Genomic DNA, 13,736 nt, shown 5'->3' with positions numbered 1-13,736 from the left:
AACATTTTCCTGCATAATCAACATAAATCCAACGACCCCCACAGATGACGAAGGTGGTCCGCACAGACAGTGGGAGAAGCGACCGAAGTTTCAAAACGAACGCCTCCCGACAACTGGAGGCCTGGGCAGCTGGTGCGGGCACGGAGGGTAAGCTCGTCAAAAAGGTAAGTTGAACCAGTTGACTCCGGGAAATATTCAAATCACTTCCATAAGACTACATGTATGACAACAAATAGAGCAAAGTCGAGTTAGAGTTAAGATGAATAACATTGATACACTAGAATAGAATCCACAACAAATGCGAACATATTTGGGGATTGAGTGAATTTCACTGATAAATGTCTAGTAATTCTTCCTTCGATTTTCGAAGGAGGGCCAGAGATTCCGGTCGGAGACGGAGGAAGAAGTGGTGGGTGGACAGAAGGTCACCAAGACCAAGGGGCGTCGAGTCATCCGAAGAGGTTCCAGGAGGTTCTCCGGTGGAGGTGAACTTCTCTCAGAGACCAAAGAAATGTCCTCAGCAGGTATTTCATTTTACCTCCTTTCTCATTTTTTTTTCTCCTCTCTCCTTCCTTTTCCTTTATTCTCTCTTTTTTCATACTTTCCTCCTCTCCCATTTGTTCCCCATATCTTGCTTCTCCAACTTCTTCCTTTTCTCCCTCATGTTCACATTCCTACCTTTCCCTTTGACCAGTAAAGCTGTAGGTAGTAGTCCTGCAAAACAGACATAGGAGAGAATCATCTCATCTTCAAATCCCATCAGCACTTTTACCTGTATCTGGAGGAGTATCCCTGTGGGCTTGACACGCGGTCACCAGGCCGAACCAAAGATCTTGTTGTGCCAACTTCGATTATCTTTCCTTCCTTTTTTCATACAAGGAGGGATGACAACCAGTGATTGCTCCTATCTTCCTCTGTTTTGCGGAAATAGAGCTGGCAGCCAGTAATTGCTCCCTTTTTCTCACTACTACAAGCCAATGACAGGGAAACAGCCCCACACTAATGCAACATAGACGACAGTCCTATATTTCTTCCTAAAAAGATGGGAGGTCATAAGGACCATTGCTACTTGCTGTAAGGGAGCGGGTTTCCAGTCAGTGGAACTTCAGGAAATAACTATTAATCAAAATTATCATTCAAAAATTAGACTCACATTTGTTGTAATCTGACCTCAATCTTTGTTAACTAGTGTAAGCAGAGTTGGAAAAAAAATCATTAGGTTAAGAACATCATCAGGTTGAACGAGTTATCTAGTTCAGGCCTTCTGACTTTTCCAACGCTTCGCTCTTTGAATACACTGTATAACAGATGTTAACCCACAGGTAAATCCGACAACAAATTCAAAGGCACCAAAAACAGCTCGTCCAGAAAACCAGAAGGGGGTGACCGGACGATTCAGACAATCACAACCACGGAGGACGACGGTCTAAACCGGAAGCTGAAGAGTTCCACCGATGGAGAGCGATACATGACCCAGAGTGTCTTGACGAGGGACGGGCGCCACACGTTTACTACCGAAGGAGTAGACAATAAGACCACCAACTCCGTCGAAGTTATTGGAGGTTTGTGATACCTTGATGTGTTGTGTGACTGAAACTCGTTTTCGGGCGCTGCTAGAGTATCCTTTGGGTATCTTTGTGGGACTCTCCTGAGACCTTTCTGGCACCCTTAGGAGGCAGTTGGTTGTCTTCAACAGGTGTCCTTTAGATGCCCAACAGGTGTCCTTTAGATGTTCAATGGGTGTCCTTTGAATGTTCAATGGGTGTCCTTTGGATATCCTAAAATATCCTTTGGGTGTCTTTTGAATGTCAACTTTGTGTCTTCTGGATGTCTATTGTAATGAACAAGGCTTCCCAAACGTAGTCATGTAATACAAGAAGAACCTCTAAATTACATTATCATGCCATTTTTTATTTTTTTATCCCGCTTTATTAAGATCATAAACCATAATTTTTAAGCTGCAGAAATCAGGCCAAAGATGAAGATCAGGTTACTTGTAATCAATGACTCACGGTTTCACTCACTCACTCAGAAATAACCATGTTTTCATCTTCATTCCGATATACTCGGGTTAGAACTTTTGTTTTTACTTCATTCCTTCCTTTGACATAAGTTGAAGATCAGTCAATGGGTTGTTCAACCTGATGTACATGTTTTACTATACGCATGTTTTCATTTTAGCACCTCAGTGTTGCTTTTTTTTCTGTCCAACAGTACTAGGGTATTCAGGGATTGGTGAATACCCTGAATCCCTGAAGATTCCAATACTCCCGGACAGCCAAAAACTCACTGAAGTACTCAAATTAAAAATATGTGTTCAGTAAAACATATACATTAGTATGAACAACTCATGGGCAGATCTCTAATTTCTGTTCCCCCCCCCCCCGTTTAACCATAACAACTTCTTGGAAAGTGGTTGGAGCCCTCGGATCCAAACACCTTTCAGTCACCACGATACACCCCATAGTCACAGACACACATACACCAACTACAAAAGAGCAAACTGGGAAGCTTTCACTGAAGATACAGAACAACAATTTGAGGTATTGAGTAGTACAGATAGAGACTGTTGTACACACTTTCAATACAACCAGACAAAATGCAGACAAGAAATACATCCCCAGAGGCAGAAGGAAATCACACAACCCAAACTTTACACCAGAAATCCAAAGCCTCATAAAACAACGCGACACACAAACACAATACCCCCACACCTATCCCTCAGAACATAAACCAAATGCAAGCACTTAACACTGGAATGAACAACAAAATAAATTAACAAAAACACCAAATTGGCAAACATTTGTCAAAACAATCACGAAACAAATACCAAAAAGCTAACAAGACACTCGACAGCATTACACTATCCAACAGTAACAACAAGCTCTCACAGAGCAATAACCACAAAAAAAAAGTCAACTTACCCTCAGACAACAAGCAAACACTCATAAATCATTTTGCACAGACAAGCCATCTCAATCCTCACCCTGACGATCGACGCATCATTCTATATAAGAAAGACTTTCCCACAGACCCAGACTATACACCCTTCATAGACAGACAGCCGAAGCATATAATCCATATGCTCAAGCACTCCTAAGTCTGTGGCATCTAACAATTTAAGTAATATCCACCTAAAACACCTTGGACTACATGGCATACAGCAGTTATTCACGCAACACTATACCCGACATCTGGAAGCATGGGAAAATAATCACAATCCCCAAGCCCAACAAAGACCCAACAGTTCCAGCATCACTCCACCCAATCACACTTCTCTCCATCCCTCTAAAGTTATAGAACGCCTCATACTACAACTCGTCACACCACATAACCCCTTGCTAAATCACAACTGTTTTTGATCACTACACTCCACAAACACTACTCTTATAAATATCACAAAGAGCTTTGATGACATCAGTTCAGATAAGCCCCCATACAGAACACTTCTCATAACACTAGACATTAGTAAAGATTTCGATGTCATCCACCATCACAATCTCATAAGCAAAGTATACAACATAGACATACATGATAATACCAAAAGATGGCCGGGCAATCATTTGGCAGTAGAAATGCCAATGTGTCATATAATAGCCAATCATAGCACACCAGAAACTTTAGGACCGGAGTGCCTCAGGGCTAGTTTTTATCCCCCACACTCTTTAGTCTATACATGCACAATATATCCACACCCCACGTACAACACAGACATGCATAATAATACCAAAAGATGGCTGGACAATCACTTGGCAGGTAGAAATGACTATGTGTCATGTAATAGCCAATCATTGCACACCAGAAACATTAGGAACGGAGTACCTCAGGGCTCGTTTCTATTCCCCACATTTTAGTCTATACATACGCGATATATCCACAACCCACACCTCAGATATACAAATCTCATCTTACACACACATAACAATTACATGCGCAAACTGTAATGCAAAGCCGCAGAAATACTACAACCCTTCCTCGACACATTCAACACATGGTTCACTATAAATAGACTCAAAATAGCCTCAATCAAATCTACACCTACACTTCTCACTAATTGGACAGTGGAACACAAATACATACCACGCCTATCAACAAAACAAACAAACAAACAAACAAACACACACACACACACACTCACACACACACACACACACACACACACACACACACACACACACACACACACACACACACACACACACACACACACACACACACACACACCTAAGTTTCTTGGCGTAACATATGATACATCCATGTCATCCAAACATATTACAAACACAAGGACAAATCGCACACCTAAACTTAACGCGCTTAAATAAATTACAGGAACAACATTCGAACAAAAAGAAACTATTACTACAGTATACAACCAATGTATGCGCTCAGTGATGAATCATGCGAGACCCTCATGGGCCCCTAATCTCACTAATACACACTACAAGACCCTACAGACCATACAAAACTAACTGAACCCCTAAAGACAATGACAGGCTGCCCAAATACAACACCTAAATACTATTTACACCATGAAACGAAGATCCTCAAAGTCAAGGATCACCTTGACATAAGATACACACAAACACTTGCTGAGACTTCCACAAAAAACACACCCATTAGAGTACATAGCATAACACACACACACACGCCAAGAGATAAAAAAAATACCTTTTATCACACATAAATACTTTTTTTTCTTCATCCATAACCACCAGACACCGGCCTCCAGAGGCATATCCATAACCATATTGCTCACTGCTCCATCAACATACTGAAAGATAATACATTGTTGTATGCCAGACCCCCTGATATCCATCCCTCTGCATCCTCTCCCCCCCCGAAAGGATAGAGTCCACCTGGCCAAACAGGGGAACGTCCACCATCCAGCCCTTCTAAACTATCAGAAGAGGCTGGATGACTTCACCCCATACTATACAACACATTATGGAAAAATGCATTGTATATAATCACGCAGGCCACCAACACAATATACACTCTAAAAGGTATTTGTGGGAAAGCCCCGTGCCAGCCGTGGCGTTCCTCGGGGAGACAGGCCTGCTCGTCTAGACAGCTTGGGGAATGACAACAAATGGAGTATTCATTAGAAAAGGAAAAAAAAATCTATAGATCCCTCTCGTCTAAATTTGCTGACAATGCGTTGGCTCCTGGAGTTGTGCCTAAGTGTCCTCTTTTTTCGATAGTATGTAAGTGTTCAAATTGTTATCGTCATCAACAACCTGGCTTTATCTCTGCGCAATTCATCCGTGTCTTGGTTTTCACTAAGATACTTTTTTTTCTGAAGTGTTGACTTAATGTGATGAAGTGTTAGCACCTGGCGTTGTATATGAGAGCGCCGTGGTTAGTTTCCCTATTGAACAAATGGACCATAGCATCAGGCCAAGTGATAGTGTCACATAATGTACCAGTCCCTTCGTTACTTTCTCTTTGGAAAATTGGTGGTGTTTGACATTTATTTGATAGTGAACTAATTACTTTGTCTTCTGGACAGGCGCAGCTTGGGCGGGAGAGCGTCAGGTCCGCGGCAAGACAGGCCAGAGGGTCGTGGTCCAACGCAGCCATGGCGCAGACGGTCGTGCCGCTACCCTCGTCACGAAGGCCGTCACCAAATCGACCTACATAGTGTAAGTTATAGTTTTGCCGTCGTGGGTATGAACATCTTTGTCGTATCTGTCGTTGTCATCATTTACTGATGACACATAAGAACATAAGAATGAAGGAGATTGCAAGAGACCATAAGGCCTACACTAGGCAGTTCTATGTCCATTACCACCTGTCATCGCCATCCATATAACTGTCTAACCGTTTCTTAAAACAACTGATAGTTTCAGCGCTCACTACATGGTTACTAAGTCTGTTACATTCGTTGACCATCCTATTAGTAAACCAATTCTTGCCTATTTCTTAAATCTAAAAGTGTCCAGTTTAAATCCATTACTGCGAGTCCTGCCCTGTTGTCTTAATATGGTGACCTTATTTGTGTCACCCTTGTTAAAGCCTTTGATCTACTTAAACTATTGTAGATCCATTAAAGATGGTAAGAGAAACGATGGAGTGTTCACTTGTTTCACAACTTTTAATTTCACAAGGAAAATAACAATATGTGACTCACACTCACTCGTAATGTTACTGGAATGCTCGCTCGTCTCTGACTGACTGCGTGAAGCTATTTCACGCTGGGTCGCGTGCCCAAAACAGTTGCTTATTTTATTTAAAATTTCCACAATCATTCCTTGCACACAGAAATTAACATGTACTCAAAATATAATATAATCATTCAAATTTTAATAATATACTAATCTCCCATTCATTCAACTTTTGCATACAAAAATGAAATAATAATTATCTAAACAGAAAATGGCAATTTGTTATGTTCTGGAATCATTCATTACACGTACGCACACACACACACATAGAATAACGCATTGGTTTTAAGTTCTAAATTTATACATAATGCTAACAGATTTTATGATATAATAAAACACCTTTATTAGTTCACCCCACACTCTGCGTCTTTCCAGAGAGTGTAAGTTAAGGTGCCTAAGACTCTTCGTAAGGTAAATTTCTGAGCCCGTGTATCATTTTGATCATTCTCCTCTGTATTGATTCTAGTGAGTTGACATCCATTCTATGAGACGGAGACTAAAACTGTACCGCATAGCCAAGGATGGTTATAACTAATGCTAGAGAGTTTGCTAATTATCTCTGCATTTCTACTCGTAACCGTCCTAGCAATGAAACTTAATGTTCTGTTAGCTTTATTCCTAGCACTAATGCACTGTTTCCTGGATTCAAGATCAGGACTTACTAGAACTCCCAATTCTCTTTCGCATTCAATTTTCTCTAAAAACGTGTTATCTAAGCTATATCTATTTTCGGGGTTGTGTAGCCCTATGTTTAACACGCTGCACTTTGAGATATTGAAGTTCATTTGCCATTTAACCGACCATGTGAACAATTTGTTATGATCATCTTGCAGAATATCGCCGTTGTCCCCTGACCTAATTAGGCGTCCTATTTTACTGTCGTCCGCAAACTTACTAACATCACTATTAATCCCATTGTCGAAGTAGTTTATGTACACAATAGACTCCACTAGAAACGCTCCCCTATCTGGATTTTACAACATTTATGGTGACCCGCTATTTTCTGTCACTGATCCAAGCTCTAATCCATTCTAACACTTTTCCTCTTATCACACTGCTAACGTCCTCCACAACCCACCCTTTTGTGTCTCTTAGCTTCTGCTTGTCTATATACTACTCTTGCAGCTCCTTTTCTACACAAATACGTATCTTCTCTGCGGTTTCTTCCTACTTTATCCACGTATGTAAACCATCATGAAACACATCTTTCTCCAAAATACCAATATAAACATCCTATCCGACTATGAACAACATGTCATCAGTCTTATAAAGTATCTGCTAAAAACAAATATCCTTTTCATAGTTTAATTCACCAAGTTACTCCTACATCCCAACCCTAAGTTTTCATTGGCCATTTCTTCAGCATTTTGTCCCGTTTCTGACCAATTCAAGATCAACATTTCTTTCCCGTCTGCTACCATCATCCTCAACATTTTTCGTATATTTCTTGCATTTTCAGTAATGCTCAGTTCATAGGACTACGTCAGGAACTTCAGCTTACAGATTGGGAGGCAAAATTAAACGAAAGACCTGTAGATCAGATGTGGGAAATATTTCAAAATACGCTCACTAAGATGATTCAAACTTACATTCCTTTTAAGGACGGACGTCCCCCAAAGCAGGCTCGCCCAAAGTGGCTCGACAAAGAAACTGAAAAAAGTATTGCTAAAAAGAGACAGGCTTATAAGAAATATAAGTGCTCGGGTGCATCTAATGACTATGAAAGTTATGTATCAATACAGAGAGATTTAAAAAAGACAATAAGAACAAGAAAACGACAATACGAAATTAACATCGCTGATAAATCCAAAGACAATCCCAAAGAATTCTATAGTTACATTAGAGATAAAAAGGTTGTTAGGAATCACATTGGTCCACTATTATCTGCTGACGGTCAACTTGAATATTCAAATGAAGGAATGTGTAATATCTTAAACAATTATTTTAGCTCGGTATTCGTAAACGAAACACCTCAAAGTGAACTCCAAACTGAAACCTGTGAAAAGTCTAGGGTAAACTTACTACGGTAAATATAACAAACGAAAAAATTAAAGGGTGTATAGATAAACTCAAAGTTAATAAAACACCAGGGCCTGACGGTTGGCATTCAAGAATCTTAAAGGAAATGAAAAATGAGATTGTTGTTCCATTAGAAATTATTTTCAAGAAATCCATCATATCCGGAGATGTCCCAAGAGAATGGAAGCTAGCTAACGTTACTCCCATATTCAAAAAAGGCGACAAAAAGAAACCAAATAACTATAGGCCTATAAGTTTGACTTCAATCGTAGGAAAAATAATGGAAACTATCATCAGAGATGCTATCGAACATAATTTAGAAAGTAACCGCTTGATAAATGATAGCCAGCATGGTTTCAGACGGAAACGTTCTTGCGTGACTAACTTACTCGAATTTTACAACACAGTTATCTCGAATTATGACAAAAGAAACAATATAGATTTAATATATCTAGAATTTGCAAAAGCTTTTGATACCGTCCCACACGAAAGGCTACTTACTAAATTAGTTTTACACGGAATAAGTGGTAGCCTATTAAGTTGGACTAGTAATTGGTTGAATAATCGAAAACAGAGTTGTTTTCAATGGAAAAACTTCTAGATGAAAAAATGTTACAAGTAGAGTTCCTCAGGGTTCCGTTCTTGGGCCACTTCTATTCATAGTATATATAAATGATATAGACCATGGACTAAAATCTACTGTTTCCAAATTTGCTGATGATACAATACTGTGCGGAATGGCAAATGATCACTTTAACCAATTAGATATTCAAGAAGATTTAGATAAATTACAGCAATGGTCTGAAAAGTGGCTAATGAAATTTAACACAAGTAAATGCAAGGTAATGCACATAGGTAAAAATAACAGTAAGTACGATTACAAGTTATTTGGAAATTCGTTAACAAAAGTGGATAGTGAAAAAGATCTCGGCGTAATTATCAGTAACGACCTCAAATCATCCAAGCAGTGTATTTCAGCCTCTGAGAAAGCAAATAAGATTCTAGGACTGATTGCGCGATCTTTTGATTTCAAAAGTCCATCACTCAACAAGCTATATAAATCGTTAGTTCGTCCACATTTGGAATATGCTGTTTCCGTATGGTCACCGAATCTCATTAAAGACATTGACAGACTGGAAAAAGTACAACGGCGAGCCACAAAACTGATTCCAAATATCAAAAATAAATCATACGAAAATCGACTAAAACATATGAATCTGTTTTCCCTAAAAAAAAAAGCGTAGACTCGGAGGTGACTTGATACAGATTTTAAAGGGAATTGACAACATCAAAAGTGACAATGTTTCACATTGAATGAGAATGAGACAAGAAACAATGGTCTCAAACTGTCCGGAAATAGATTCAATTTGGAAGTAGGTAGAAACAACTTCACCAACCGTGTAGTTAATGAATGGAATAAACTTCCTGCACAGGTAGTGCAATGTAGTTCAGTTCGAAGCTTTAAGAATCATTTAGATAAACACCTAAGCAAGATGCTGTAATGATTATAATTTATTTTATATTATTTGTTATCATTTGTCTGTCTGATTTTCATTTATCATTAGTTATATGTCAATTTATTATTATTTACTATTTACCTGTTTGTTTATTATTTAACTATACCTATGCGTTTATGTATTTTATGTGTTATTTACATTATTATATTTTTTTTTATTATTATTATTATTTTTTTTTTTTTTTTTTTTTTTTTTTTTTTTTTTTTTTTTTTGCATCCGACCTAGATATGGACCAAAAGGCCTCCTGTCGGCATGCTCCGCCTTTGTAATCCTTTGTAACCCTTTATTACTCCTGTTGTTCCTCTAGTAATGGCACTAACGGTGGGCACCTACGAGTGTGGTCCTGTGGGACTTCAGAAAGGATCGTCTCCCTGCCACCTGTTTTTAAAACACACCAACACCCCTCACATCTAGAGGTGCAGCCCCAAGTTGACACTGTCTCGGTACCAGGTCCAGAATTTCTTAAAAAACAAAAAATAAAAAAAAATTATCACTGTAAGCCGGTGACACAAAGAGTACCACGCTAACGCAATACAGACGACGATGTAAAGTTTCTTCACAGAGAGATCAATGGGATGGTCAGAGGACCGTTACCAGCCATTTTGGAGCTGCGGGTTTCCATTTAATGAAACTCAAAACAACAGTCATTACTTTCACATTACTTTCTACCCCTACTGTTCTTCACTCATTCTTCTCAAATTCGTTTCCCTCGAAGTAAAGCCATCTACCTTCTAATTGCAGTGTTCTACAATTATATATCTCTTTTCCCCTGTTTTGCATATAGGGCCTTGGTTTTCCTTGGTAATGTTAAAGCTGCCGGAGCCATTCAGAATAATTAAAACTAAACCTAGCTGCAGCTAAAAGGTTAAACTGCCCAAGCTTCATGTACTTTCAGAATTATTGTTTCTTCTATTACTCAGCCATCTTAAAAGTACCTTTCAAGTAGTAAATTTGCATCCATGTTTATGATTATTTTATTCAATTACAAGTGTTATCCCACTAACCTTTCTGTACTATGTCCCTTCCAGAACCAAGACGAAGAGGAAGGCTCCCGTGGTTGTTTAAGGTCATCCTTGACGGCGTCCCGGAGGATCCTCAACTCCATCTTGCTCCACTGGGGAAGGAGTCTCTGAACAAGACAGCAACCTGACGAAGGACAACGATGGAATGTGGAGAAACAAAGAGAAATCTGGTGGGAAAAAAAACCGCAGAGCAAAACAGTCACCCAGGAACGAAAAAATGACAATAAGCAAACTCACTATGCAAAGAAGAGAAGGGAAAGGAAAGGAAGGGGAGAGAGGGGAAAGTGAGTAAAGGAAACTGAAAGAAAGGAAACGAAAAAGAAAAAGAAAAGAAACTAAGGAGAAAAATGAAAACTATTAGGAAAAAAATAACCAACCAAACTGCGAAACTCTCCAAAACTCACACCAGAGACTTCGTTCAATCCTCCTTGCGTCTTCGAGTCGATAATTATTTAAGACTATCTAGAAAAAAAAACACTAAAAGATCCCTCCGAACTCTAAAGGTATTGAGGTATTGAGGTCGAGCATAATCGCATTGGAGAGCGAAGTCAACCTCACGTACTAATGCATCCTCTTCGGCCTCTCCTTGACATTTGAAGAAAACGAAACGGTGGTTACCGTTTCTGTGCTCTATACCATTATCATACCAGATCGTTGTGGAATGCTCGAAACCACGTTTGTGGCCTTAGGTGTCACTTGTCTGTCCATAAACATGGAATGCAAGAGAGAGAGTGTGATTTCTAGATGTCCACAAACACTGATAGGATAACCTTCCTCGTTCCTCGCTCTAAAGATTCACGAAACTCCTTAGGACAGTCCTAACACGAGAAGAAACGAAACATGACAAACCCGGACGCTTGTTCTCACCAAACATGGTCCCTCCTAACCTAAAAAATATAAATATACAAAGTTCCTGAAGGAGGCCGATACTGACTCCCAGTGTTCAGTGGTTTTAGACGGTTGAGACAGCGACTCTTACATTGTCGAGGCATTTTCTTCTTCTAATGTGGCTGAATCTCCAAAGCCAAGAGCTCACTAATGTGATACTAGGCGGTGGTATGATAGTAGTGTTACTAGCAGCTGTCGTTGGAATGTATTGTACCATGTAAATGACAAAGTGTGAACTCAGTTGTGATGTAAAAAGGGATCCACTGCATCATTTTAACATTTCGTTTATCAAAAGACGTACTAAACCCAGGATGAAGGGATTACTTCAACTTATGAATTTCTGTTTTTCTGAATATGTGGAGTATTTGCTCGTTGTATGAGATTTTGTGGCTCATAATCGTTGTCGTGGGAGATGGGGAGGTAGGAAGCAACTCTCAAAGATGTAGCCGCTGCTTTTGAATGTTACTCCTGTTAAACCACCGTGCTGGAACCAAGTTGACGCATTTAAGAAAAATATTGTGACTGGCCGTCTTGTGCTATGCCTTGATGCCACTGTGCTGCTCTGCGCTGTCATCGTGCTGCAGCAATTACTTAGAAGCATTTAAATGGGGTCTTCAATAGCCCTTGTCGTCTCACACTAATTCAAACTTAACATGACTGTTAATTAACCGTCTTTTTTTAATAATCTGTGGTGGGAGCTTCGCATTCTGGCCTCTTATAATTTACTAGTCTGTGATACCCAGTGAAATAAACAGTCCGTGTTGGACGAGACCTCTGTAGCGTATACTTGAACGCAAATGCTTGAAAGCACATGGGTTTGCGCCATACAGTTGCCTACAAGTATACCTGCGCTACACTACGTTTCAAGAAACAAATCCGTCCCTGTAGCTCTGATAATAATTAATATAAATAATTCTCACTCAACTAATCATTTTTGTAGATTATTTTTATCATTATTACTTTTTTCTTTTTTGCAGATAATCTGTCAGTCTTTGAGTTCTGTAGCGTCAGACTGTAGACAAAGAAAAAATGTTTTGTGCCGTGATCCTGGAGAGAGGCTATAACTTGGTAGTTCAGACCCTCCTCTCAAACCTAATGCCATAATCATAGGCCTAATTGAATAATCTAAATACTCTCATTATTATTATTTTTTCTAATTAATACCATTACTATCATTCTTATTAATATAGGTCTACTTCTATTACAATTATGTTTAGTTTTATATCTGCCATTATTTAAGTACTTTTCTTACTGTAATTATTTTTTCTCTATTTTTACCATCATTATTTTTTATACAGTTATCATTGTGATATATTATTTTGCATTGTTATTATTGCATCGATAAAAATTGTGGAATACATCCATCTTATTGTCATAATTTCTAGGATTATTTTGTTATGCCGACAGTTCTGTAAATGGTTCAATCTTGGTCATTTTTTGGATCTCCTTCACTAATTTTTCTTTTAGTTGACTCTTTTACAAATATCCTTTATTGTATTATTAGTCTACGAGCCCATCCCAACTTTTGTAATTTTCACTTTGTCTATGCGTTCCACAAATGCATTTTCGACTTTGTCCCTAACTATGAACTCTGTTAAGGACCATTGTACTTCGAATTCGCGTTATTATAATAAAATGTAATAACTTGACATTTCTTTTACTTTCCCACTTAACACTTTCATTAACTCAGTAAGGTAATTTTGTCTATGCCTATAATAAGGAAAATTTATTTCATCTTAAACCCTCCCACTACCTAACCCGAACTTAAAAATTATTAAACTCCTTCTCTTCATACGGAAGACCCCGAAATATGTGGAACCTATCAAATAACAACAGATTTTGAATCCAGGAGCCAATGTGACAGGGTCCACCACCTCTCAGCCCTTGCTAGTTCTACAAGCCAAAATATACCACAAGCAAGCATCAGCGTGGGGTCACTGTCCCACATTCACTTCATTACCTAGAACCAAAGTTCTTGAACAAAGTAACCCGAGCCTACTGTACAAAAAGAATATCTATGGGTAAAAATCCCAATCACAACACTGAAACTAACCCTCATCCAGCCCCAGTTACCATCCTGTTTCTACGCAGGGTACTCAAAATACAATGCTAAAAAATACATGCAT

General features: G+C 39.0%; 1 protein-coding gene across 5 annotated transcripts in view; it reads left to right on the top strand.

Moving 5' to 3' along the window:
• The window catches only part of LOC143032120 (uncharacterized), a 447,989-nt gene extending 434,730 nt beyond the window's left edge, over nucleotides 1–13,259 (top strand). For 4 of the 5 annotated variants that reach the window (XM_076196747.1, XM_076196609.1, XM_076196825.1 and 1 more), the window contains 5 exons: nucleotides 45–164; nucleotides 371–524; nucleotides 1,323–1,562; nucleotides 5,510–5,642; nucleotides 10,008–10,722. In XM_076196747.1, the coding sequence (XP_076052862.1) occupies nucleotides 45–164; nucleotides 371–524; nucleotides 1,323–1,562; nucleotides 5,510–5,642; nucleotides 10,008–10,227 (867 nt within the window). In that variant the 3' untranslated portion in view covers nucleotides 10,228–10,722. The other variant, XM_076196657.1, reaches the window with a different exon arrangement.
• Nucleotides 13,260–13,736: the final 477 nt, after the last annotated feature.

Source organism: Oratosquilla oratoria, chromosome 1, assembly GCF_046742065.1.
Source record: "Oratosquilla oratoria isolate Oo_2021 chromosome 1, ASM4674206v1, whole genome shotgun sequence".
NCBI lineage: Eukaryota > Metazoa > Arthropoda > Malacostraca > Stomatopoda > Squillidae > Oratosquilla > Oratosquilla oratoria.
Note: the sequence above shows the minus strand (reverse complement) of the source record. Positions and strands in the feature narration are given on the sequence as shown.